Source organism: Lagopus muta, chromosome 24 (genome assembly GCF_023343835.1).
Source record: "Lagopus muta isolate bLagMut1 chromosome 24, bLagMut1 primary, whole genome shotgun sequence".
NCBI lineage: Eukaryota > Metazoa > Chordata > Aves > Galliformes > Phasianidae > Lagopus > Lagopus muta.
Genome location: NC_064456.1, coordinates 4,243,594 through 4,270,070, shown reverse-complemented (window position 1 = coordinate 4,270,070; position 26,477 = coordinate 4,243,594). Strand labels below are relative to the sequence as shown.

The 26,477-nt window shown below is 49.1% G+C and overlaps 1 protein-coding gene across 13 annotated transcripts in view; it reads left to right on the top strand.

Moving 5' to 3' along the window:
- Window positions 1-26,477, top strand: part of ANKS1A (ankyrin repeat and sterile alpha motif domain containing 1A) — an 81,639-nt gene that overhangs the window by 819 nt on the left and 54,343 nt on the right. For 8 of the 13 annotated variants that reach the window (XM_048925682.1, XM_048925681.1, XM_048925678.1 and 5 more), the window contains exons 2-4: window positions 18,503-18,583; window positions 19,302-19,458; window positions 21,180-21,242. Coding sequence is in view for 9 of the 13 variants with exons in the window: in XM_048925681.1 (XP_048781638.1) it covers window positions 18,503-18,583; window positions 19,302-19,458; window positions 21,180-21,242 (301 nt within the window). In the remaining 4 variants the exon portion in view is untranslated. Of the gene's footprint in view, window positions 1-4,973; window positions 5,014-12,367; window positions 12,491-13,475; window positions 13,603-18,502; window positions 18,584-19,301; window positions 19,459-21,179; window positions 21,243-26,477 lie in introns of those variants that run through there. The other 5 variants (XM_048925686.1, XM_048925675.1, XM_048925680.1 and 2 more) reach the window with 4 other exon arrangements.

The window sequence follows — 26,477 nt, the reverse complement described above, 5'->3', positions numbered from 1 at the left end:
GAGCTTTTGGGGGTTGTAGGACTGGCACAGGGGGTGTGGGTTTCTCGTGTGCTGGGGGGTGACAAAGGGATTGTGGAACGGGGAAGCTGTGGGTTGGAATCTGTGCATAGGGTGGAATGTGTGGGCAGGAGGGCTGTGGGACAGGGACTGTCTGAGCTCCTGTGGCGTGGGATGGAGCCCAGTGGGACATGGATGTGTCTGTACTGTAAGTGAAGGGGGAACCAAGAACTGCTGCCCCTGGGGTTTGGGCCTGTGTGGGTTGAAAGGAGTGCATGAAGGGGATGGGAGGATGAGGCACTGTGGTGGGATACATGGACTGTGGGGTACGTAGAGTGTGTGAGCATAGATTGGAGCAGCCCTGAGCTATGGTAGCATGGAGGTGGTGCTGCAGGGGCTGGGAGCAGAATCCCTGGGGCTCTGTGCCCCAAGGGGAGGCTGTAAGCTGGGGGAGCATTGCAGCAGGCGCTGCTGATTGTGGTTGGTTGCAGCAGACTGGTGTAACTGGGAAGACGTGTGTTTGGAGGAGGAGGACTCTGGGTCAGTGTGCCAGCAGGGGCTGGTGGCTGTGCACGGGTTTCCTCTGGTCATGGGTGAACGTACAGGTTAGATGTGCAGCTGGGTGTTCAACAAGGTGTCCTCTCGCTGTCTGTGCTCTGTCTGCTCGCCCTCCATTATTTCCATTGCTTGCAGCAACGCTGCTTCGCTGCAGCTCAGCCTGACAGTGGCTGGCAGCTCAGGGTCAGCTGTGCTGCATGCTGCACAGGCACCCAGAAGGAGGGCACGCTCCTTTGCTTTTGCATTTAAAGGACCACACTGTGTAATTCGCTCTGTTTTGAAGCTTTTAGATGTTTGTTAGTGTTTTCTTCTTTTTTTTTTTTCCCCCTGGCATCTCCTAAGGAAGCCACTTGCTGGTGCATTTCTTGAGTTGCAGCTTTTTTGCTGGTCCAGCACTGTTCTGTTCCCTGAGCAAGTAGTTTGTTTGGGGGTAGGAAGGGAGGATTTGAGCCCTTTCTGAGTTACGCCATCACTGTGGTCTGAGTGTCTGAAAGGATACAGCTTGCCTATTTGTAGCCAGATTTGATCCACTTTTCTATCACTGTATCACAGATTTGCTGCTGCGCTCTGAGCAGAGCACAGAGCCCAGTGGCTGCCAGTGCTTACGTTTCCCTGGTGTATAAATCTGCTTCTCTGCAATGCAAATCTGCACTTGGGTCAAAATTTCTCTTTTTCATTTAATGTACTAAAAACACTGAGCCCTTGTATTGAGTGGGAAATTGGCTCGGAACCCTTCAGGCTTGTCTGCATTAGAAGATGGATGTACTTAAGGGCTGTTCAGATAAAGTGGAGAGGGTCAGCTGAGTTAAATACACACCACGAGTGTTATCAACCTCTAGTTGTAACAGCTCTGCCACGCTCACCGACAGCGCGTGGTGGTGACTTTGTGTTATGGGGATGCATCGCTGCATTCCAGGCTGCTCTGCAGGCTGGGTGGCTGGTCAGTGTCTGGCAATCAGTGTGGCTGCAGCAATGCCAGACCCCCATAATGGCAGCCCCATTGGTGCCAGGGAGCAGCTCCAGCATGGGTCAGGAGCTCCTCGGCTGCTCTGCTCCCGGGGGCAGGGAGGAGGATGTGTGGCAGTGCTTAATTACAGCCAGCCCTGCCCTGCTGTACTCCTTTTAAATAACTTCAAGGCTTTGGAAATGGGGAATATGAAATTCCGTCTGCCTGACACTTGATGGAAAGCCAGAGGTTGGGAAATGAAAGGGATGTGATGTGGGAGGAGGTGGTGGGTGCCAATGGGTCACCCCTGAGCTCAGCTGTCCCCAGAGTGCAATGTCCCAACGGACAGCAACAACAGCTTTGGAGTAATGTGGAGGTTGGAGGTTAAGCAATAGACACTCAGTGCTGGTGAGTGAAGAAAGCACAAAGTAAGCACCCAGAGCAGGGACTTCTGTGCGTGTGTTATGAGAGAGCTTTGATTGGGAGGTGCTTAGGAGGGGTGCTCACCTGCCTTCCTGCTCCTTCCCTGTCTGGTTCCTGCTCTCTCCAATGCTAGCACAATGTTCCAGTCCCTGTTTTGCAGCAGTCTCACTGCCTGCTCTCTGCATTCAGTCTCGGCTGTCCCAGAAGCACAGTTTGAAGATGGGTACAAAGCAGCTGTTTGCTCAGACACAGTGTGGATGTGGTGCCACATCTGTACAGAGAACAAATGCCGGTCCAAAAGGCACAGAAGGTGCCCCCAGCAGTGTTCAGTGGAGAAGATTTTGCATCACTGCATTTGTTGGGATTTCAGGGTGAGCTTTAGCAGGGCCCGAGGCTCCCAGCTCCCATCACAGCGTGAGACCTCCCACTGCAATCACGAGTCGTGCAGGTAAGCAGGAAGCGAGATGTGATAGACTGTGAGAAGTCAAACGAGAAGGAAACGCTGAGGTGGAATTAAAGATGAAGTCTCTCCCCAGGGGGGCAAACGTGCTGCTCCGTAATGCTAAAAATATCTGGTAGAAAAACACACCCCAGTGGAAAGCAGAACCCTGCAGAAAAAGCAACTTCTTTTCACCAACCGATATCAAAAGATGGGATCTCTGTTGGTGAGAGGGGAAACTGGGGCTGCTGCTGGGCTTTCAGCTCCTGTAGGTCTGTCAGGGACAGGCTTTGCAGGGAGCTGGGGCGTTCTGCATGCATCTGTTGTGGGGAAGGATCTGGTTGTGCCTTCGCTGAAGCCACAGCAAGTGTTCCGCTCAATTTGCTGCAGTTATGACTGGCGAGTATTTTCTTTGGGTTAGGAAATGACATGGTACAATGGTTAAACACTTAAAGTAGCTTCGAGTAGCCCAAGTGTGGTTAAAGTCGGAAAAATGATTTTTTCTTAAATGAAAAAGTGGGGTTTTGTATTTGGGGTTTTATATTTGCTCCTGCACAGCTGGATGGCTTAAAAATGTTTGTTAGTGCTTTACTGCAGAATGCTTTCTGAGGGTTATCTGTGCCGTGAGCAGTTCCTGGTGCCTGGGCCCTCCTCTATTGAGCAAAAATGAGGTGAGCAACACAGTGAACAGAGCACAGGGTTCAGCTGTTGGGCTCTGCGTGCACAGGGCTGGCAGCCAGGAGGCACAGCCCCAGTGCTGGGTGATGTGGGGTGGGGAGCAGCCGCCTGGCTCCAAGGTCCAACTTCAGGGGTTGTGTAGAGGTGCCAACAGAATGTTTCCTCATCTTTCCCTTCCCTCACCCAGAGGAAGTTCCTCTTGGAGCATTCTTATGAAGCATGCAGACGCTCTGGCTGTGTTTTCACTTTTCTCAGGGCTGTCATTAACAGCATCTCGCCCAGTTTGGAACTCTCCTGCTCCCCACCCTGCCTTGCACACAGCAAAGCAGGGCAGATCGCTCTGATATTGCTGAGAGCATGGACACCACAGGCATTAGGTGTGCACCAAGTCTTACGTTGCAAGTTGTTTCCAAAGCACTTTCTAAGGAATTCAGGAGGGCTGCAATTATTGGCAGTGACTCTGAACCATTCTGCATCTGCGTGATCTTCTAATGCAGCACTGAAACACTTCATTTGCTGCTTTGGTCAGCACAGCTCTGTGATGAGGCGTGTGTTCCGTGCCAGCAGCTCCATGCATGACCTCAGACAGCCACACTGGCAGTGCTGTGGCACGAGGAGTGCTGGGCAGCTCAGGCTCTGTGTCACTGCAGCATCCCCATGTGAGAGCAGTGCATCCAGGTGGGCATGGAGCACAGTTCCCAGTGCTTCCCATTGCTGGGTGACACCCCTTCCAGGAGCTTCATCTTGCAGCGCTCACATGCGGGTTGTTCCATGGCTTTGTGTTTTTTGTGCCCTGAGCAGGACTGGCTTAAAAGCTGGCTGGAGCCTCCCTAGAAAAGCTTGAGGACCAAGCAGGTGCTGGTGGCTCACTTCATCAGATGCAGCCTTGACATTTGCATCTCAAGGATTTGAGGGTTGGCTGTAGTGATGCTGGGTTAGCAGCTGCATTCAGCAGTGTTCGTGTTTGTCCATATTTACTTTGCTGGCCAAAGGGATGTTTGCGAGGCTTCAGCGGGCTGAGTGGTTGGCTGGGGGATCCCCTGCCAGCTCTTTGATTAGTGTATGCCCCAATTTCTTGTCCTGCAGTTGAGCTGTGTGCAGGAATTTCAGCACGAATCCCACAGCTATGTGTGTAAACAAACAGGAGACGCCTGAGCGATGAGATGCCGACACTTCTGTAGGCTTGCACCAGTCTGCAAGCCTGAAACTGGAGGAACATCACTGCACACCTGAGTGCATCCAGAGCACAGCGTGTTCTGAAGAGCTGTGCGGCGTTGGGCTGGACGCTGAACGCTGAAGAAATGGGGTTTGACAACTAACAAGGAGACTTGAAGGCTGTGACTACGCTTGTGCAGCACTGATCCTGTCCTCTCCTGCTTTCATTCCCCAATGGATGTTTGAGCATTCGTGGGGCTGTGCCAGAGTAACTCACTCCAGCTGGCTGACCCAGCAGAACAGCTTCGTTTGTGATGGCCCTGTTCCTAGATCCTATACGGGGGGGGTGGAAACCTGCAGGTGTGGAGGGGCAGGCTCCCCCCTTGCCCTCTGCGGCTTCAAGAGCAGTTGTCCCACAGCAGCTTTGTGTGAAGTGATCCCCAAATGTGTGTTTGTGGGAGTGGAGCCACTGGAGCAAGGCTGCTTGGCAAAGGGCTCAGCTTTATGAATGTATGAATGTATGAAACAGCATTTGATATACGAGCAGCAACTGAGCCAAGAAACAGCGCTCATCCAGTGGTGGTTTTTAATGTAGTGCATTGTTTTAGGGTGACTGAAAGAAAAGCAAGCAGGCTGTGAAAGACAGAAGTGAAAGATGGGACGCAGAACAGAGGTCGTAGATAACGGATTACACCTGCATTCATCCCAGACCAAAAGGGAAAATTCTCTGGCAGCTCCACTTGGATGAGGATGAGACAAGCTCCTGGAGGCAGTGAGGATGGGTGAGCTGTGCTGTGGTTCCTGGCTGCGGTGATGGGTGAGTGTCCCCAGCATGGCTGTCATCCTCCTGTGCCACCTGGAGGCAGCAGCATTGCAGGAGCGCTGCAGCCATCAGCTCAAGGTGAAGCATCCTCGCGGAAGTGCCTTTAGGTGGGGTGTTGGTGGTCTCCTCTTCGCACTGCCCCCAGGTGTGAGGCTCTTCTGATGTGGAGGTGGCACCGTGCCCGTCCCAGAGAGCTGGCTCTGGAGTACAGCTCAGGCTTGGAAAGGAGGGAAATCCTATTTCACAGAAAAATGGTAAAAATAAAACTGTTGAGGATTGATTTGTTTCTATAGCAACAGACTGGAGAAGCTAATACAGCTGCTCTCTGCAGAAAGGAGAAAAACAGGAATTGGCTGACAGCTCCAGTCCCAGATGCACTAACATTTCAAAGAAAGATCTTCGATAGTCCAACGGAGGGGTAAAATGCTTAATTAAAGGCCAGGAGGGCAGAAAGGTGTGAGCCGTGCTCAGGAAGGAAGCAGTGCCTGGGAGCGAGCGGGCAGAGCTTCTCTCTGCGCTGTGTCCCAAAGGACTGCTTGCTGCCACCCCAGTGGGACGCGTCCTGCCCAAAGTAAGGCAGTGCCTCAATGCAGAGCAGTCCCTGGATGTTCTTCGTGTCTCTGTCCTGCAGTGAATCCCTGTGGCTTGCTTTAATGATCATGCTTAATTGTCAGAGCGCCCCTTTGTTGCACAGACTGGGAGATGATGGACTTTGAAAAGCCCAGATGAGTTTTGGAACTAAATGTTCTTGAACACCCTTTAACTCAAACCAAATGTGGGACTCAGCTGGGTGCCTCGTGCCAGGGCAGAGTTCTCTGTAGGTGTTTGTCCTGGAAGAAGATCCCACGGAGCACCCACACTGCTGGCTAAGGAGCTCAAGTGTAAAGCCCTGTTTTTCATCTGTACTGTGTGTGTTTGGGTGGATTTTGACTTGACTTTTGCCCAGACCAAGGATTTGAGCAGGCTGTGGCTCATTGCAGCACCGTTCACGCAGCTCTTTTCCCCAGTGGTTCGTAAAGATGAACGTATGAGGAGTTTGGGAAGCCCCAAGGAAGATGCCAAGTGCAGAGACCACGTGTGCATGCACATTCCTGACTTGATGCATCCCGCCTTGCGTGGCTGAGTGTTTCAGATTAAAATCAGTGTATATATCTGAACCTAGCTGGATGTGAAGGGAACTGCAGAAGTTGCTTTTAAAGCAAGAGTGTGCAAGCAGGGCTAATGCAAAGCTCTCTGAGAGCCTGTGTTATTTTGCTTAAGGGAAGCGAGAGTTTGAGTTCAGTTGTTTAGGTTTGGTAAACCCTGATTACATTAGCACTCTCCCCTTGTTATTTAAACACATGGTTTCTTTTAAAGGGAAATTAAATTTAAGAATAGACCTCAAGCTTTTTCCAGCTAAAAGGAAGTATCTGCAGTGCTGTGTACTTAGGATGCAAGAACACAACCCTGCCTGAAAGTGAGTGCCATAAATAATATGTAAATACATTATCTCATTAGATTTATATCTGATCCTATTGCCTGCTGGTTTTCAGACTCTTGCGCCAAACAAGCCCGAAAATGTCATAGGTTGCCTTCAAATCTAATATTGAAGTGGGCTGGAAATTAGGTGAAATGACTTTTGCCTCATCCTAATTAAGACACGATGAGCAATCCTTTCAAGTTTGGCATCACCAAGTAAATTGCCTGGTTTTAGAATGTAATCCGATTAAAGGCGGCCAGCGCTGCGGCACAGATGGGCCCACAGCCCCCTCCTTGCTGCTGGAAACCAGAGCCTTTTCCCTTTTGTTTTAGGAAGGAGCAACAGGTTTCTGATTAAAACCTTGATCTCTGGAGGATTGAAAGCTTTGCGTTCTAATCTTGGTTCTCTTTAAGGATCATGAGGGCCATCAGATGACTTAAATATGGTGTGCAGGTGCCATGGACCTGGGTTTTGGTCTGCCAGGACCCAGCGAGCCGTTCGAGCCATGGCTTCTTGCTGCAGTTAAGTGTGAAGAAGTGTTGGCTGTCCTATAAGAGGTGTCTGAGCAGCCTTGGTTTATCCTGCCATCCCCCAAGGGTGACTTCTGGTTGTCTTGGAGTGATGTCAGTAACCCCTCTGTGCAGTGTGAAATTACTGCGTTCCTCTCGTGTCCTCTCAGCCTGCTGGAGTCTGAATTCAATGCCTCATCTCCACCCAGTTGAAACCAGCTGAAAACTTGCAGCATCTGGAAGGTGTGCGTACTTAGTGCTTGATTTAGTGTTCTGGGGATGTTTCCTTTAACAACAACAGGAATTATTTCACAAAAAGGGTGAAGCAAGAAAAAACTTAAGAAGATGAGAGCTGAGTATACTGAACTTGGAGGATGTGATCCCAATGTGCTTCCCAGCACCTGGGCTGAGGCCACTGGTGGGAATCATAGAAGCACAGGAGTGCTGGGATTGGAGGGGACCTCAAGATGCAAGTCCCTTGCTCAAGCAGGTTCTCTACAGCAGGTTGCACAGGTGGGCATCCAGGTGGGTCTTGAATATCTCCATAGAAGGAGATCCCACACCATTCTTGGGCAGCCTTTCCCAGCACTGCGTCACCCTTGCCATAAAGAAGTTGTTCCCCTGTGTTCAAGTTTTAGGCCATCATTCTTTGTCCTATCGCTAAGCACCACCAAGAAGAGTCTACCCTCATCCATTTGCCTTCCGCCACCCTTTAGATATAAACATCAGATCTCCTCTCAGTCTTCTTTTCCCCAGGCTGAGCAGACCCAGGTGACTCAGCCCTTCCTCACACAGGAGATGCTCCAGGCCTTCTTCATCTTTGTAGCCCTCCACTGAGCTCCTTCCAGAAGATCCCTATCTTTTTTTGTACTGGGGAGCCTAGAGCTGGCTGCAGTGGCTGAGCTGCAGCACAGAATCCATCCTGCTTTCTTCTGAAGCTGGAAACAAGTCAGAGGGGCAGCCAGTCCTGCTCCTGCTGTCCCATAGAGCCTGTGCTGCCTTCACAGAGGGTTTGCTGTAGCAGATTCAAGCCTAGAGATCATTAAATGCAGCTCTGGAATGACTTGGAAGAGGCAAGGCACTGTTCTTAGCCTCTGCTTTGACTTAATGTGCCTACAGGCTCATCGCTGTGAATGTGCAGCTCTTGACCCACGCTTGTCCCTGTCATCTGGGACCTGTTTTTCAGATGCAGGTGGATGTTGGCTCTTGAGGTCAGGTTAGCAAAAAGGAGGAATTTGAATCTCAAAATAAACATTTCAGTGCTAAATGTTGTGTTTAAGTTGTGTGTGTGTGTAAATACACGGTAAGCTGTTTATCCTCCTTCATTGACCTTAACTGCTTTGCAAGACTTGAGGTTTTGCTCACTGATGTTATCTGAGTGTGAGGTGGTTAAGAGCTCAGTGTTCTCCCCAGCTTACTCATGGTTGGCTTTTGCTTTCTGTTCTAAGTTCTTCAGGAACTTGGGGCATGTTGTAATGGTCTGCAGTGCTGCTCCAAGGTGGCTGTGTGCACTGCTTCTACTGTGAGAGGGTCAGGAGAAAAAGGAGGCTGTGCTTCCTCTCCCCAAAGGCAGTCCATGTTGGTGATGGGGAGATGCTGAGCAACGTGAGGTGCTCTGGAACCCTTGGAGCTGTATGGGTGAGCCTTGCTTCAGATGCAGTTATTCACTGGGATTGAGTTGCAGTGTCCCTGAACTTGTTAGAGGCAATGCCTCTGCATCAGTTTACACTTTAATAGTCCAACTTGCATGTACATCTGTACTGTGTATTAAGAATGTGAGGTTGGGAAGGGCAGTGCTGCTAAATGCAGCTTCTGGCTGAGGGAACTGTATTTAACAAAGAAACTGCTTCTCGAGTGCACAACTGCTCCCTTTAGCAGCCATCCCAGTTTCCATAAGCTTCCTTCGGAACTGCTGTGCTGTGAGTCTTAAGCTGATGCTTTCTGTGTTTGCTTGATGCAAGCCAGGGCTGAGCAGGAGCTTATCTCAGTGCTGTGACCATGACCCAGTCCGTTGTGTCCTCGATTTTTCCCTGGAAGCTGCTGTAGGTCACTTTTCTGTTCTCCTTTCTGCCAGTGCTCTCTCTTGTCCTGTCATTTCCCTAACCAGCTAACAAGCTCGTGGAGAAAGAATTTCATCTGCAGTCATTGCAGCCGTGTGGAGCTGCCTCGTTTGTGCCAGCATTGCAGGCAGTCTCCTGGACCTGTGTTCCCTTCCTTGAGGGCCTCATTCTCCCATCCTGTTGCGTTCAGGTTTCACTAGCAGAGAGCAGTTTGCTTTTCCCTGAGGCTTACTGCTTCTCCCTGCTCACATTGGTGCCCTGTGGGTCTGTCCTGAGGCAGGTCTGTCCTCCCTCCATGCCCAGACAGTCCAGCACACCGGTGCCAGCCTGGGTTCAGAACCCCCCCATCACAGATCTCAGCAGTGTTACCAGGACAGTGGATGGAACGTGAGCCCCCATCTAATTTTTTTTTTGTCTCCCTGAGGCAGAAGTGCACTCTGGATGTAGTTACTGATACAAACCAATTGCATTTGCTTTATAATTGATGTAGGGCAGGACTAATTCATTCTGTCTCTCTGCTTTACTTGGCCTATTTACCTGTTCCTCATCTGCTCCAGGTCAGGCATTAGCAGTGGTCTGAGAGGGAATTCCCCGTGCTGTGGCAGCAGGAGCAGGCTGGCAGGTGACACAGAGGTGCTGTGTGTGGCCTGGAGGGCACCGTGGCCACAGGGGCCACCTGAGCCCCTCTACAGATGGAAGAGTCTGTGCATGGAAGGGTAGCAGGCACCCTTTCTCCTAGATGCAAGCTTCCCTGCTAGAAATCCCAGTTCACACTGAGCTGTGTATGGGATGAGATCACTGTGGGTGCTGAGGAAAAAATAAACAGTCACTTTGGCTGGATCTAATCCCATTGATTTCATCTGACAACGAGCATCTAGCAGCCCCACAGAGCAGACAGCGGAGGGTGATGTGTCCTGCCAACCCAAAGCACTTAATTGGTGCATCAGTTCCCTGCATGGGGGCACTGACAGGCGGTGGGAATGAAATGCACTCTGCGTTTCTTGCTCGAGTTCCTTTTGGCGATGCTTTCTGCTCTACATTCAAAGCCTTTGTGAGTCTGTGTGTCAGAAGTTGGCAGGGCAGGTGGATGTGTACAGTTTGAGACGTGCTGCTCTATTTCTGTTGGTTGGCTGTCATGTCTTGTGGGGTTCTGTAGCTCTCACGGAAGGGAAAGGGGGGAACACGGTGTGAGTTTGCCAGCTGCAGCCTGAGCTGCTCAGTGCTTTTGATCAGGGATTTGTGGCTGCCAGGCAGCTTGCTTTGGTGCTGTGGAAGTGCTGATGGAGGGAACGTGTGGCACGTAGTGAGAAATTATCAGCAAAGCCTGGGAGCCTGCCCCTTCTGGATGTGTTCTGCTTGTTAGAATCATAGAGCCATTGGAGTTGGAAGGGACCTCTAAGAGCCATCTGGTCCCACTCCCTGCATTGCACAGGGACACCCACAGCTCCGTCAGGTCCTCAGAGCCCCGTTTTCTGCCCCTGGACAGTTCAATACTGTCTTTTCCTCCCTTCAGCTGCATCTTCTCCAGCACTGCAGAAAATGTAGATCTCAGCTTCAAATGAAGAGCAAGGAGTGCTTACCTTCACAGTGCTGCTGGTTCCAACTGCAGTTCTGAGATATTGGCAGCTCCAGGCTGTTTTGTGACATCCGTAATGCTGCTCTGTTTATTGAATTTGTGCAGGAGTGTTTTGCTTTCTTTCGCTCATTTTCCTTCAAAACAATCTAATTGGGTGCAAAAGAGGATTCATTGTAAAAGCAGTATTTAGTAAATCTCATTAAAACAGTTGTGAGCACTTTGCAAAATGTTGGCTGTCCTTAGAGGTCAGTTTCTCCCCTTAGGAGAAGAAAAGCAGCTTTTGAAGTCAGTGCTTCAGGTAAAATCCTACATCAGAGCACTGGGTAGGCAATGTTTGCTTCCTGACAAATTCAGGCGTTCCAGCTGGAAAATGCAGTTAAGGTAATAGTGAAGACTGCATCTCAGATTCACTTGTGTGCATTGGATACTGGGTGCAAACTCTTTCCTTTTTAATGGCTTTAAGTGAGCATTTCCTCTTCTCTTCTGGAATCCCTGCGTCTTTTCTGGGTGTTGTTCATCTCAAGAAGCATTATGTGGGTCAGCCTCAAAGGTGAAGGCTGCAGGAACCGGTGGGGACAACATTTTGCTGTTACCTTCCCTTTGTGCCTTATCTCTCCCATCAGGGTGCTGCCCATGCACTGTGTGTGCAGGGAGATGCTCCCCATGCTGCATGCCCTGGACACATCCCTGCAGGTGCTGACTGCTTGGCTTCCCTTGTCTTGATGGTGAATACATTTTTTTTTTTTAAATGATGTTTCAGAAGAGCTTTGAGGTCTGGCTCTCCAATCCCCCACCATCAGTGCTAACATGCAGAGCCTCGTTGTGTGAGCTCTGCTTGGTTGCATGTAATCGGCTGGAAACGCTCGGTAATGGGAGCAGCTTGCAGGGCGAGTGTCTGTAATGGCTTTAAGAATAAAGGGCAGCACATGCACTCCAAGCAGACCTGGCTTTTCCTCCCCTGCAGCTATTTGTTTTGCCTCCTGCTCAGAGGGATTCTTTGGTGAGGGCAGCATGCAGAGTGACCCATCGTGTCTGCTGCCGCACAATGCGGGAGGTGACCCAGCCCACCCCCCCCCTCCATGCATTAAGTTTAAAGAGATGCATTTCCACTGCCAGCAGCCATCTGTAAGGGTAGGGCTGCCCTCCTCCTAGCGCCGAGTTTCAGCTTGGCTGACTGCTTTCTATAGTGATGCTGACCCTCCCCTGTGTCACCATAGCAGGACCTGCATCCCAGAGGTTAGTGGTGGTGGCTATGACTGTTCTTGCACCATTAGGCCAAGTCTTGCAGCCCAGAACAACCTCCTGATGCCCCTTCCAGCTCCTCAGCTGATCCCTTGCGTGGCTGCTATTGCTCTGAGAGCTTGTGCTCTCAGATCCCTCATTGCTCTGCCTTCATTGCTAGGCACAGTGAGAGCACGTGTGTGCTGGCAGAGCCCAGAGCTCTGGAGCAGAGTTTAGTATCGTGTGGCTCTGTCCTCGTGGTCCCTCACAGCCGTCCTGCCATCCTGAGGTCTCTGCTTTTCCATGTCCACTGTCATCACATAGTGGAGTTTGTGGCCAGCTGACTTGAAGGAAAGTGTACCTTGTTAAACTTTGCTGGCTCCAATGGATCTGATGGGATGTGAGGAATGCACTGGGTTTTGAACCCTTCATGTTTAGCATTTTAGCTTCTTTGTTGCACTCATGCAGTGCTGCCACTGCCAAATAACTGACAAATGCTAAGGAAAAGCCCTGATGCTTTCAGAGAACAGAAGGACTGGAAGCTGTCTGCGGTGGTGCTGGAGAAGAGGACAGAGGTGATGTCCCATGGCTCCACCTGTGCATGGCATCATGTATTGCTTCTTACAGCCAGCTGCCTTGCTTGCAGGTATTAACACATCCTTCCCTGCCTATCTCATTTAGTGCAGTAGGATTAAGCTTTCTGTTTGGTATCAGTTTAGTGCTCTTAGTTCAAAATACTCTGCTAAAGGAAGAGGCAGGGATGAACATGAGCCGTAAGTGAGGTGCTGGACTCATTCCCACTCCCACCCAATGCACAGATTCTCATCTCTTGGGAAACTTCAGCTTTACATCCCATGTTGGAAACCGGGCACTGTGACAATTTTGCTGCGAAGGAAGTTGTTTTTCTCATGTGCCAAACCTGCTTTGGGCCAACATTTTGGAGGGGAAGAGTTCCAGATGCTTGTCGGGGATCAAAAAATCACTCTCATCAAAAACCAGCCCCCTGTTTTTCTTTGCTGTGATAATGTTACAGGGCTCTGCTGTCTCCTTTCAGCTGCTCTTTGCTACCTGAGCACTGGTTGAGATGGGAGACTTGCTCTGCTGCTGGCATTGATTTATTTAAATATCCGTGAGTTTTCCTGTTTGATGTGATAGAAATGTTCATCTCATGCTTTCATTCAACTGTTCCTCCTTCAAATTTGTGGATGCAGCTGTTGCAAGAGCTACAGAGGTGGCTTCTGCCAGGTCTGCTAACAACCCAAATGCAGCTGCAAAATAATTCCTGCCCAGAAATACATCCATAAATCAGGCAACTGCTCTTAGGTGGGGCCGTTACCTTTTGTGCTGCGAGGTAAAGCTCTCGGCATGCTCCCACTGAGTTCGGTGCCCGAGATTTGTTTTATGTGCAAGGAAATGCCTGCACTGGGAAACTGTGCTCCTTTTTGTGCAGCAGGAAGGAATTTTCTGGAAGCAGCCGCCTGCAATTAGTGCAGGGGAAGCACCTCCAGCAGCAGCAAGCTGTGCGCTCTGCGTGCCCTCACCTGCTTGCTCTAATTGGAAACACAGTTGTTGTTCCCTGATAGATTGCCTGCTGCAAGCCCACGCTGCTGTGCAGAGCACAAAAACACGCAGCGAGGTGTGGGTTGCTGCTGTGGGGATGGCCAAGCAGCTGTGTTACCTCTGCCATGCAGCACAGCCCCACTTTGTGCTGCTGACACAACGTGAATCCCAGAGCTGCGCCATCAAGACTTGGCTGAGGTGAGTCATCCCCACCTTAACAGCCTCTGCTGCGGAGGTGTTGGCATCGTTTCCCTGTTGGAAGGAGCTCACAGGGTTGGTGCAGGGCTGAGCTTGGCCATGGCTGTGCATTCCATGCACGTGGCTCAGCTGCAGCTTTAACTGCAGCTCCACGGCTCTATGGCACGGTGCTCCCATCCCAGCAGATCCGCTCTGCTGCTTTCCCTCTCACATCTCATAATGGGATGCTTACAGCCCAGCGTTCTCTCTTTACAGGTGTTTCTCTCCTATTCCTGTGTGTTAATTGGTGAGCAGATTCCTGCTTTGCAGAACTGTATTTTGGTGGGGTTTCCTTATATCCTTGAGGAAGCATTAAGACAACAGGTTGATGGTGTGCAGCCCTGTCCTCTCCAGTGTGTTCCTTCCCATGAGGGGGCCACTGCTCCCCTGCTGCCCAGAACTGGAGATTTGTGGCCCACCAGCCCTGTGAATCCCGACCTGCTCTTTGACCTGCCTGCAATTAATCTACCCATCGTTATTTGAGCTCTGGAATCTTTTCCCCATTCATCTTGCCATTGTGATTTTTTTTTTTTCAATGCAACTTTCTGCTCTCAGTGTGGGGGATTTCTCCATGCTTTTCTCAGCACTTTTGGCAGTGCTCTGCTCTGACTCCCCTGTTGCTTTGCATGTGAAAGCTGGTGGCCTTTGGCTCTCCCAGGGCTGTGCAGCCTGCTCTATGCATCGCCTTCCCCCCAACAGCTCCTCGAGGTTTCCTGGGTCCTGAGAAGCACGTGGGGTCAGCTTCCTCCCTTGCATTTAAGCATATGAAATTGTGTTTTAGCCAAGAAGGCAGTTCTGTTAGTGGGAGGATTTTGCATATAGCGAAGGCTTCCTGGGCAGGGCTGGAATGTGGAGTGAGACCTCTGTACGAGTTTAAAATGCTGGGGTGCTCTGCAAGCTTGATGCAATTATTCTCTGCGAATGGCCACCCGCATCTTTTGTAATGTGTCTGATTTATTTGTGTAAGTGATACCGCAACTGTAAAATGGTAACACCAAGCTCTCAACCACTGTGCTTTCAGTGTGAACTCTGCTGCACCAAGTGTGGTTTTGGTGGGTACTGTATGATGGGCCCTGGCAGCAGGGCTGAGTGCAGTCGCATTGGTGCTGGTGTGCCTGGAGAGCCGAGCTGGGAAAGAATCTGCAGAACAGAAAGAAGGGAATGCAGAAGGTGTACAGGGCTGGCAGTGACATAGAGCACAGGAGGAGGGCAGCCAGGGTGTCATCCCAGATCTGCTCTCCATAGCAAAGAAACTTCTGCATGAAGTGTGATGACCTCCTTAAACTCGAGGTCCCCACTTGGGCTCTGCTTGCTGTACTCTAACTGCTGCTCGCTGGGGACTCTGCTAACCCTGCCAAGAGGGGCTGAGGAGTATTGCCTGGGCTCCAGCCACGTTCCCCCTGGCCCAGGCTGCTTTAATCTCCTCCAGCCTGCATCAGCAGCTTCTTTTGTCTGCTCCTTCAACTTGAATTCTTGCACAAAGCATTTGAGTTGTTTGTATCATCAGTCTATGAGCAGGAAATACCAACGGAGGGTTGCGAGAATTTAGCAGCCTTGTGGATATTAAGAACAGAGCTGTGAGTGGGTGATGTCCTGCAGGCCATGCACGAGGAGTCACAGCCTCCAGCCTCACTGCCCTGGTCACTATTCATCTCTGGGCCATTGAACCACGTCTTCAGGCTCAGTTCTCATGTCTTGTAGTGAGTGCTAAGCTTGTAAAGGCATTGGGGTGGCAGTGGCCTTCTGTCTGTATGCACGCGCCTCCAGGTGCTCTGCGGCACGGATCAGAGGCTGCAGATCTGCTCCTGAGGACTCAGGAAACGTGGAGTTGTTCTTTACGTCGGGCTTTGCTGCAGCTTGCTGCCTATGCAGCTTTGTGAGTAAAGTTACAGGAAGGAATAAACGGAAAATAAGCAAGAGGACAAATATCCTCTTGTTCAGAACTCTTTATCGTGACCTGAAGCGATGCACTTTATTCAGCAGTTTTGGCAAACAGGAAGTTTTCTTTCAGAAGCTGCAGCATTTGCTGAATCATGGAGCAAGAGAAACGGAGTGCAAGAGTTAGTTCCAACAGAACAGATTTTGCAGTTTTCAGGGCTCCTCTTATATCCTTCATGTTCAGTCTTAATTGCCTGTCCCACTGTACACAGTGCTTGGGTTTTGTACTCTGCTTCTCTCAGTGCTGTGTTTGCATTTCATAGATGAGAAAACAGAGGTCTGGAGGCAGAGCCTGTCCCAAGGCAGTGAGACACAGCGGGGACAAAACCCTCGTGGCTCTCAGAGTCGCCCCCTGCACGCTGTCTTGCAGCACTCGAGGAGCATCGCAGTGCTTTTGGTGTTCGGGTCTCCTCTGCTTTGAAGAGGCCCCCCAGCTGGGGCTGGCTGAGCAGAGTCCTTCGGTGCTCTCATCCCTGTGTCAAAAGCTCTGAGATGCCTACAGGAGTGATGTCATTTCCAACAAGCCTGAGGGCAGCTCGGCTGCAAGGAGTGCAGATCTGTTCTGCTTCAGTCAGGGGTGCCACAAGAGTTGTCTGTACACTGCTTCTGGTTGGAGGTTTTCTCTCTATATGTTTTCTCCATTGAGCTCAGGCTGTTTTCATGCTCTGCAGGAACTGCAATGTCTTCCAGAAGTCAAGTTCCCATTCGAATGCCCTCTTTATGCAGACTGCAGTAGGAGTTATTTTCCTGTGTGTTGAGCTCTAAAATGAGAGGCTCAGGATCTCATTGTGCATCCATAGCAATGGGTTGGAAGTTGGGTTGTGTGCAGGCAGGAGAACTTTGATTGCAGGGAACTTGGACTAGATGGCCCTCGAAGTCCCTTCCAGCTCTAAGGATTCTATGATTCTGTGAACTTGCTGGCTTCTACTGTAGACCTGATACTGAAGTATAAATAGTTCTCTTCTTAAATCCTTTCCATCTGAACTTTCTGGTTTGACCTTTCTTTGATAAGCTTTCTGTATTGGTGAGAATGAAAGGGCAGGAGGGTGAGGTGGGACGGGAAGGACACGTGGATCCCAGCAGATGTATCCCTTGGTACCCAGGCCTTGCTGCTGAGCCAGCTCCAGCTTGGGCTCCAGCTCCCAGTTATTTGAGTTCTGTGTTTCCCTCTAACACGTGAACCAGACCATGTCTGAGGAGGTTTTCTGGGAGTGCTTTTGCTTGCAGGGAGGCTGTGCTGTGCTGGGAGTTTGGACTGGAGCCCCCAGTAGCCCTCCTGGCTATACCCAAGCCTTCTGCCACTGGTTTTAACCATTAATTGCTGCTTTAAATCCAGAGTTAAATTGCCTGGGCAACCAGACTTCATGAGCCCACTGCCAAAAATAAAGCAGGGTCTGAAAATGGCTCAGGTCCCTTCATGCTTCAGGACTGCCACAGCTGGATGGGGCACAAGCCCTTTGGAACTCCATCCTTTGGGTTTTGGGGTCTCATATCTTCAGGCTGTCATGTGATCCATCTCCCTTCGAGTGATGCATTGCATTTGTGCGGAGATTTGCTGTTTGCTTCTGAAGTGCAGAATGGGGAGTGGGGCACAGGGATCCCCCGGCTCCTTGGCACACTGGATTCTGTGGCTTACTTCCCTATCCTCTTAGATAAAGCTTCCATCAGGGGTGTTTCTCCTCCCAAGATGGCTTGTGGCCATCTCAGAACTCCAGAGCCTTTCAGTAGGGCTGCTGGGTCAGGCATCACAGCTGGGACAGGCTTCCCAAATCCCACCTGAAATGTGCTGGAGTGCAAGCGTGCTGCGTGACTTCTGTGTTTCCACTTGGTCTGTACAGCATCCCTGTTGGTTTGGTGCCTTTCCTGCTGCTTTTATAGACTGCAGTGTAGAGTTTTTCTGGCTGGGAGCCCCATAGTAATGGCTGTTATTGCAGAAAACCCACTGGCTGCTCAGGCTGCCCCGTCCCAAACAATGAGTTGTGGTGATTACGTGCTGGGGAGGAAATGAAATGATCAGCAAAACCTACTTTGTAAAAAGCAGTGGGTGACTTTATTTTAAAAGCAATTACACTGGAGGTTAGTGGGTGCTGTTAATTCCTACCCTGAGTTAAAAAAGAAATGAAGGCGTCAAACGTATTCAGTTAGGATGTGATTGTCCAGGCTTATAAGTCTTGAGGAAAGAAAGTTTAAAGCAGTCCAACACAGATGGACTGATGAGTTGTTGTGTTTGGGAAGGTGAGAGGTCTGTTTTCATTGGAGATTGTTGCTCTGGGTTCCTGTGCCCTTCCCTGGGGCAGCACTGATGCGGGGAGCTCGACCAAGGGCAGCGCTGGCATCTTGTGTGTGTTGCTCCAGTATTCTAAATGGGACACCTTGGAGGGGTTGGAGAGGAGATTGATACTGCAGTCCTCATGTTTGACTTCTGAAAAGGGAGGGAAGTGCTTGGGGACCTCCTGCTTCTCATAGGGGCTGTTGGCAGTGATTGTTGGGCAGTGTGAAGTCGGTGTGGATGCCTGCTGGTGACCAGCAGTGGGCTGTGCATCCCACTGCTGCAGACTTGCACCCTGGAAGCTCTTGGTATGGGGGGAAGGCTTCCTCAACCCCTGGCCCCTTCAGAGTTAGTGTGAGTTAGTGATGTCTGATGGCTTACCTTATCTACTGGTTAACCTGAGCATTCCACTGAGGATGGTTTTTGGTGAGCACACATGGCTACAAGACATCTCTTGGAGGACATGGGAGCTCTGATTCAGAGCCCAGGGTGTCTGAGCTGTGTGCTCTGTGATGCTCACCCACGCTGTGCTGTCTGTTCTCTGTGTCACTGCCCCATAACCATCTCAGTGTGAGAGCTCTGCTGATGCCTTTTCTTGCAGTCTGTCCGTTTGCTGTATGCCTAAATGTTCCCTGTACATTTTCTGTCTTGCAGCATCTGGAGAGGGCCAAATGTGAACTGCGTTGACAGTACTGGATACACTCCACTGCACCATGCTGCTTTGAATGGTCATAAGTGAGTCATTTACACTGCCTTTGATCGTAAGGGGTGCTATGTGCTTTACAAGCTGCAGTTTGTTCATGCATTCACCACTCTGATGCTGTTGCCTCTGAAAATGTGGCGATGGTGCAACACTACACCATCTTCAGGACAAGCAAAGAACATCAGTGCAGCAAAGCTTAGAGGTGTTCTGTGCTGCGTTGTCTGTCTATCTTTTCAACAGTTTGCTAGAACATGGAAGTTTTCAACCACCCTTTTATTTACAAGCAATTTGGTTAAGATATAACAAGACGTTAAAGATGGCTTTTCCAGTAACAGTCCTCTGCAGTCTGTCTGGTGTCCAGTGTGTTGCTGTGCCTGCACCACCTGAAATTTGCTGTTGTGTGTAATTACATTTTTAAATAACTCTGGTCTTCATTGTGGTAGATCCTGTATTGTTCACTGCTACTTCAGATGCTGAGAAATTGAATAGAAGTCCTTATTCATCCTCCTTGTGCTGGTGCAGTGACTTCAGTCCCTATTCAGCTCAGATAGAACGAAGATAACACAGATCTTCCCTGAACTTATCTCAGCATTCTTTCTTTGGGCATCATTTAGTAGGAATGTTATAAAATCACATTCCAAGAGGATCTCTGAAATACCTTTTTCAGATTTTTTTTTTTTTTTTTGATAAAACAGTGCAGACTGTGAGACAGAGACTGAATGCCTCACAGACCCAAATCTTCTCTTGCAGGGATGTGGTGGAAGTCCTCTTGAGGAACGACGCGCTCACCAACGTGGCAGACTGTAAGGGCTGCTACCCCCTGCACCTGGCAGCTTGGAAAGGAGATGCAGACATAGTGAAGCTCCTCATCCACCAGGGACCTTCGCATACTAAAGTGAATGAGCAGGTCTGCCTGTTTTTCTCTAATAGTCCTTTGAGCTGATTTTCTCGGATGGAGGAAGACCCCTTGAACTGACTCCTGGCCCTCCTCAGCTGGCAGAAGTTGTTACAGAGTTAATTGCTAGTGGGGGGGAGGGCAGTGCCTAAAGCAATTCCTCCTGTTCTGAGCTATGAATGAATGAGGTATATATACATTAACCTATAGAGAGAGATATAAATGTGTACTGAGAGCCCCTCCGCACCTAGGAAGTAGTCTCCTGCTTTCATGCTGAGCTTCTGAAACTAACACAGGTTTTCCTTTCAGCTGCTGGATAACTGAGAAGTTTTCTAGTTCTGTCCCAGGATACGTTGGCTCCCTTCTTTTGGGAACTAATCAAAGCAGCTTTTAGTCTTCGTTTGGCCATGCTATCTTAGCTACTCTCCTGGCTTGTCTCTAGCACTTGCTCCAGTTAACTAATTTGTAAGTGGTGAGATAATTTCAGCCTATGGTGGCCCCAGATAAATCCCCTGCTTAATCTTTATTTTTTTTCTCAATCAGAAAAGGGAAGAACAAAATAAATACGGATTGTGGGAAGTCCCACCTATTTCTTTTGCTTAAGACTTTGGATAAAGGAGCTGGTTTGCTGAGTGATGCTGGCTGAGCATTGACACTGAGCCATCTGTGGTTCTGCACCGTGCCTTGGGCAGATGTGCAGTAACACATTCCCATGAGATGGTTAAAGCTGCAGTGGCTTTTGGTTGTCCCCTCCCTGAGCAGGGGTGCCTGGTGTCCTTGTGAACCAACTCCTTCCTGCTGGGATTTTCATCCAGCTGGAGGCAAGTAAACCCAAACAAGGCTGTCTGCCTTCGTGCCATAAGGTTAAACACACACTTCCATACAGAAGTGAATTCATAACGAGGTCATACACTCCCAGCTCAGGTTTAGCAGAATCCATCTGAGCTGAAATGACTGAGAGCTGTGAGTTTCTGCTGTTTAATTTTGATCTGCTCTCTGTACTTTTTCAGAAGCTGAGGAACAAAATCCTCTTCACAGAGTTGGGGTTGGGAGCCCCAGTCCTGCTTCTAGCCACGCTTTGTGGGGACAAAGTTCTCCTGCCTGAGCATGCAGTTCCTCAATGTAAAGCAGTTGATGTGATGCACCAGCTGTTGCAAGGCTAAGTGGTTGCTTCTAAAGCATCGTGAAACAAAAAACACAGTGCCAATGCTAATCACCACCGCTCCTCAACTGAGCAGGAGTAACTGTGTTTTACTGTTTTGGACAGTTTTCAGGCTCAGGGCTGTGCACAGTAATGCCTTTGGGCACAGCTGCAGGTGTTCAGTCTTTCAAAACAGTGAGGAGTGCAGTAAACTGTTCACAGTCAATCTGATAAAAACTGACTGAGGGCCCTGAGTGGGAGCGCAGCAGGACAGGTGTAAGGGAAACCTTTGCAAAAGCCCAGTGTATCCTTCCAGGTAATGTTTCATTAATGTTTGTTTAGTAGGAATCCTTTTGAACAATGAAAATCAGTCGAATAACTTGTGCTGCCTGAGTCTGGAGCCTTGTAAAGAAACAGTGGTTCAGGTTACAGGAATCAGCTGCTGGAATGGCTTCTGCTGTTAATAGCTCTGACTGGAACAAGATGCTGTGTTCTGTCATTTCCACCCCTTGGGAGTCACCCATTGCTTTGTTGCTCAATCTCACCCATTTCATTATCACATTTTTGTTCTTTTTCCTCTTCCTTTTTGTAGAATGCTCTTGAGATCAAAGAACTCAAAAAGTACGGCCCTTTTGACCCATATATCAATGCCAAGGTGTGTACTTTGCTGTCAGCATTTCACTGCATCATTACTCCAAGCTGCACTCGCGTGCTTTCAGGTGCAATGTCATCCAGTTGCAATAATACCTGTTCAGTTTGCAGCTGCTTGGGGAAAAGTAAAATGCAACCATTTATTTACTCTGGGTTTCTTTCTTCAAAGCAGTTATAGAAACATAATTTAAGGGAAGCTTTTCCTTACTTTCCTGGGGGCTCCTTCATTGCTTAGCCTTGTAGGACTCACGGTGATGGTCAGTTTGCTTGGTTTGGCTGGATGACTTCCAAAAGGTAAAGTAATTTCAACTCAAATGCTCTAGGTATTGTTTCACGTGCTAATGTTGCGTTTATCAATGCAAAGAGAAGGATTTTTTTTTTCCTGCTTAAACATGGATGCATTTTCTGTGGGCTGTTTGGAGTGAATTTCATGCCTTCTCTCCTACAAAACGCATAATGCTGTGTGTGTTTGAATGGACGGTGAATTCTTTCCATGGTGGTGGGGAGAAGGGAAGGTAGTAACATTGATACCTCCCTTCCTGAGCCCTCCGTGTCCTGCTTATTGCTTCAGTCTCTTTTTTGGTGTTAAGTCTGTGTTGTCTGAGCCTTCAGCCCTGGTTTTCTGTTCCTGTTCTCCTGCCTGTTTTGCCCTTCTTTTGCTTTTAGCTCTTGAACTACAAAGAGGCACGACGTCAGCACTTACGATGCACTGCAGCTGAGCAATCGAGGAAGCAGATCAGAAAGTTCCTGGGGTCACTTGTTGTGTCTGTCAGACGGTGGTGTTTTCTCAGGCACTCCCCCATTTCTCATTTCTATTTATAATGAAGCAGCAGACGCCAGTGATGGCATAAAGCTGCTGCTTTATCACAGGATGCTTCTGCTGTCAGCCTCCACACCACGCTTGCTTCCAGCCAGCTGCCTGGGACTCAGCCATCCATGGCAGATCTCTCTCTCAAAGTTCACTTGGGACTTTCGTTCTGCTTGATCCGCACTACCTTTAAAAACACATCCAAAATTCCTGAGCTTGCTAACCACTGGGAATGATGTTTGTTTTTGTAGCTTCTATTTCAGGAGATACTTTAGCACGTACTTCTTGGAGCAAAAATATACCTACGTGAAACTTGTCCTTATCTGTGACTTGGACAAAAATCCAGCTGGGAATTTTACAGCAATAAATATCCTTTGTGGAAACGTATCCCAGTTGAGTTCAGCTGGCTGAAGGGGAGCTCTCCAAATTACTGTCAGTAATGCAGTGAAACCTTATATGCTAGCAGTAAATTTTTGAGTGAGGAAGGAATACAAACCTCAAATTGGGCGAGCTTTCTTGTGGAATGTTTATTAAGTATTCTATCTTAAATTAATTTTCTTTTGGCTGTGTTCAGGATGGCTGTAGCACTCTTGCAAGCAAGGCTGGGGCTTTGCAATCTTTGGTTTTAAGGAGAGAGAGAGAAATGACTCACAGCACACGTTAGGTCCATCTGAAGTTGTGACCAGCTTACCACTGGTTCCTGGCCAGGTGTGATGAAGTCCAAGCAGAGCCACATCTCACATACTCATCTTGATGTTTTCTCAGTAGCTTGGCTGCGGGTGGGAGAGCCAAAGAAAGTCCAAGAGCAAAGTAAGGAGTCCTTGCTTGGCTGGTGCTTTCAGCTTCCCGGCTCCCATGCAGGATGGGATTTGATATAGAAGCAATCAAAGCAAGATGTCTCCTTTTTCCAAGCATGTGGGATATTTTCAAGAGGGGAAAAGTGTTTCTGTAAGGTTGGATTACAGATTAAATTGTTACCCTGATCAGGAAGAGGTAAGAGAGCCAGAAGCTTCTTGTTTTCCCAAAAGCTTCTTTTTGTACCCCTTCCTTTTCAATATCTTTTAAATAAATAGCCCTTCCAGCCCATCTGTATGGGCCATAGAGACTTCTGAAACAGGAATGATAGAAGCCAAGTGAAGAGATGGAGCTGCAGCTTTGTTCCTGTGACTCCTGCCTTAAATTGGGCTCTCCAATTGGGATGAAGGAACCCACCCAGTTGAGCAAAGCCTGTGTAGAAAAAGCTGTCACGTAGCCCAAGGAGGAATAAACTGCACAACCTATCTTTGTCTTTCTTAATTGGCTGCAAATGATTCATGCAGATTGGGTTTAAAGCGCTATAAATCTAAATGTTGTGCTGAGAGAAGTGGAAGCCCAGCATCTGCAGCCTGCGGATGAAAACGGCCACCTGCAGAGCTTCTGAGGGCTTGTTGGGCAGATGGGGGTCGTTTCTTCTGAAATGGTGTTGGTGTTGGCGGGCACCTGTGGGAGCAAAGGAGCCTCTTCAGCCCTGCTCTGCTGAGGGCAGAGCCCTGAGGGACGACTGGAGGTCTTGCAATCTGATCTGTTGTGGATCTAGCAGCTGGCAGCCCTGCTGTGGCAGGGGGATGGAACCTGGTGGTCCTTGAGGTCCCTTCCAACCCAAACCATTCAATGATTCTTTTCCTCACCCCAAGGCAGAGTTGTGTCTACTAAACCATTTTTGCCTGGCATTCACAACAGCTCCTCCAAAACCTCAGAGCAGCGTTGCCAAGCTTTGCCTTGGTGTAAGTGTTCAAACCTTTGCAGGTTAGAAAATTTAGAAAAAAAACAACAAACTTTTCCACTTATTTTAAGAAAGAAAGATGTGATTTAGATCGAAGCCCTCCTACAGAGTGTTAGGAACAGGAGTGCAGATGCTCTTGACTGAGCTGGAGGTGCTCTGCAGCAAGGTGTGATGAGGAGCATAAGGGCAGTGGTATGTGATATCTGATTACCAGGGCTTGAGAAATGTGATGGAACGCATATGAGAGCAGAGGCATTCCTGCTGCTGTTCCCATTTTGTTGTCTGCAGGCAGGCATCAGCCAAGGCCCAGCTTCCCACTCCTGGCTGCAATTAAGGGGGGTGCTTGGATTCCTGCAGGAGTGCTGCCCCTGGGTCCTATTGAGCGCTCTGTTTTTTTCCTAAGGAGTTTTGAAATTTGAATCCAGGTGCCTTCTGGCTGCTGGGAAGGAATTTTCTTTTTCCATCTCAGATAAATGCATACATCTGAGTGCTTGTGCCTGTTTTTAGGCTCTGCTTGGGGTTGGGGCACACTCCTTTGTCTGGAACAGTTCAGGTATTTGGGGCTCCTCCAAGATCACCCAAAACAGGAGCAGTGCAGAGTCATGCGATAGCTGGAGTTCCTGTGATGGGGAAGGACTTGCTGTAATGGTGCAGAGCATCTTACCACCTGGTGGCTGTGCTACAGGAGGATGGGCTGGGGATTTCATCCCGGTTTTATGGATGGGATTTTGTCCAGAGCACCAGTGCCCTGAGCTGTTTAGAGAAAATGAGACTCAATTGCAGCAAACTTCAATAACTGTACTCTCAGAGGAAGCTGTATGCCCGTTTTGGAGCTGCCAAGCAGATGTTCAGGATTTGCAGAGTGCTTTAAAGCACACCCTTGGCAGATATGGTCTGGGTGGCAGGAGAGGATGGGCAGTGCTGGTGGTGGAACAAGCAGAGCTGTGCCTCCCCATTCGGCTCTGTAGGCACACAGCTGCAGCTCCAGGAGGGCTGGGGCTATCTCCTGTTTCCTTCAGCTGTGGGGCACGCTGGTGGCCTCGGTCTGGCTGGGCCATGGGCTCACAACATCCAGGTTCCCTTCCCTGCCCGCCACATAACAGGATCTCCCATCCATCTAAATGAACTCGAGACCAGCACTGTAGGAGCGTTAGGCGTGATCTCTGTAGCTCTCTATTCTCTCCCCTTCTCACTCTGTATGTGTATTTTATGTGCAGACTTCTTTATTCTCCAGTAACTTCTGTCCACATGTATGTGCGTTCCTTCACCATGGCTGCCTCTGCCTCTCCAAGTATCGAGCCTGTTCTTTGTCTGTGACCTCCTGTGCTAACAGTGATGCCCTGCTTTGCTTACCTTCCAAAATCTCTCTCTCTGCATGTGGCTGTGTCCTGCCTCCTTGCTTTGTGCTTTGATGCTGGTTGCAGCCTCTCCACGTCTCGCTTCCCTTCTGCCCTTCCCCTGGCTGTCAAATGATGCGAAGCAGAATAAAACAGAGTGGGAATTTGCATGCTGTGCCTCCTGTAATCCCTGGAACGATGTAACACATCCATAGGATTAAAGTGCAGCAAAGCAAGCTCTGCAGCATGCTTGTGAAATGGTGCAAAATATTGACCGCTCCTACAGGGTAGTATTAAAAAAAAAGCCACAAAAGAGGTGGTTTTGCTCTCAAAGCATCAATGGAGGTTCTGGTCAAATTCATTTTCTAAAGTAGACTTTCTAGCTAAGACACCGTGTTATTAATTTGTTCTTAAAGGGACAGAGTTCTCTCAGCTAAGGCTTAAATGTGGTACACTTGTGCTGAAGTCACTTGGTGTCAAATAATTGCATACATGCTTACACCCTTAACTTAGTCCTTTAGTCCCTGAACTGAAACTTCTCTGTGTATAATTACACAGGAATGAAACTAGAAGCTTGAGATGAACTTAGTTTGAAAGAGGAAAAAAAAAAAGAGAAGACCCTTAAATCTGGCAACGTTCCTATTTTGCACCTGGAAATGAAACGTGGGGTTGCTCATCTCAGCACTCTGCTGATTGTAACTTGCCCAGTGCTGCATGCCTTAGTTGGGTCTGGCTTTCATGTGCTGCTCCAATGTTTCTTCCCTCCAGTTGACCTGAGACCTTGATGATGAGGGCTTGTTAGTGGAACAGCCCAGTGGCACTGTTTGCTAAACTCCTAATTTGCAAACTGCACGCAGCTGCATGCACTCTTTCTCTAAAATGGCCAGCTTGCAAGCTTCAGAACTGCAGAGGCTGTTAGGATAAGTAGGATTGAAACAATTGAAGTTTAAATCTGAAATGATGACAAGTGACAGCAGATAGAGTTCATGGTGCAGTTGGTGTGGCATGTATTGCAGTCTTTTATTTTGGTGGCACCCCAAAGTAAGGGATGCTGCCAGCTAATAACAGACTGCTTTCCCAAGGGCCAGAGGAATTAATGGCCATCCAGATACAGCACAACAATCCCTTAAGCTTCAGTGTGGGCTCTTCCTTTGGGTTTCCATGCTCTGAAAACAGGCTACTCCATCTAGAGCACCAATTCCCACAGAGCAGATTCCTCACATCTGAGCGAAGCTCAGTTGTTCTGAATGGTTTTGAAGCTTTGCTGGGTGGGTCACTGGGTGAGCTCCTCAGGGGATGTCTGTGCCTGGTACTGGCATGGTGAAAGCACTG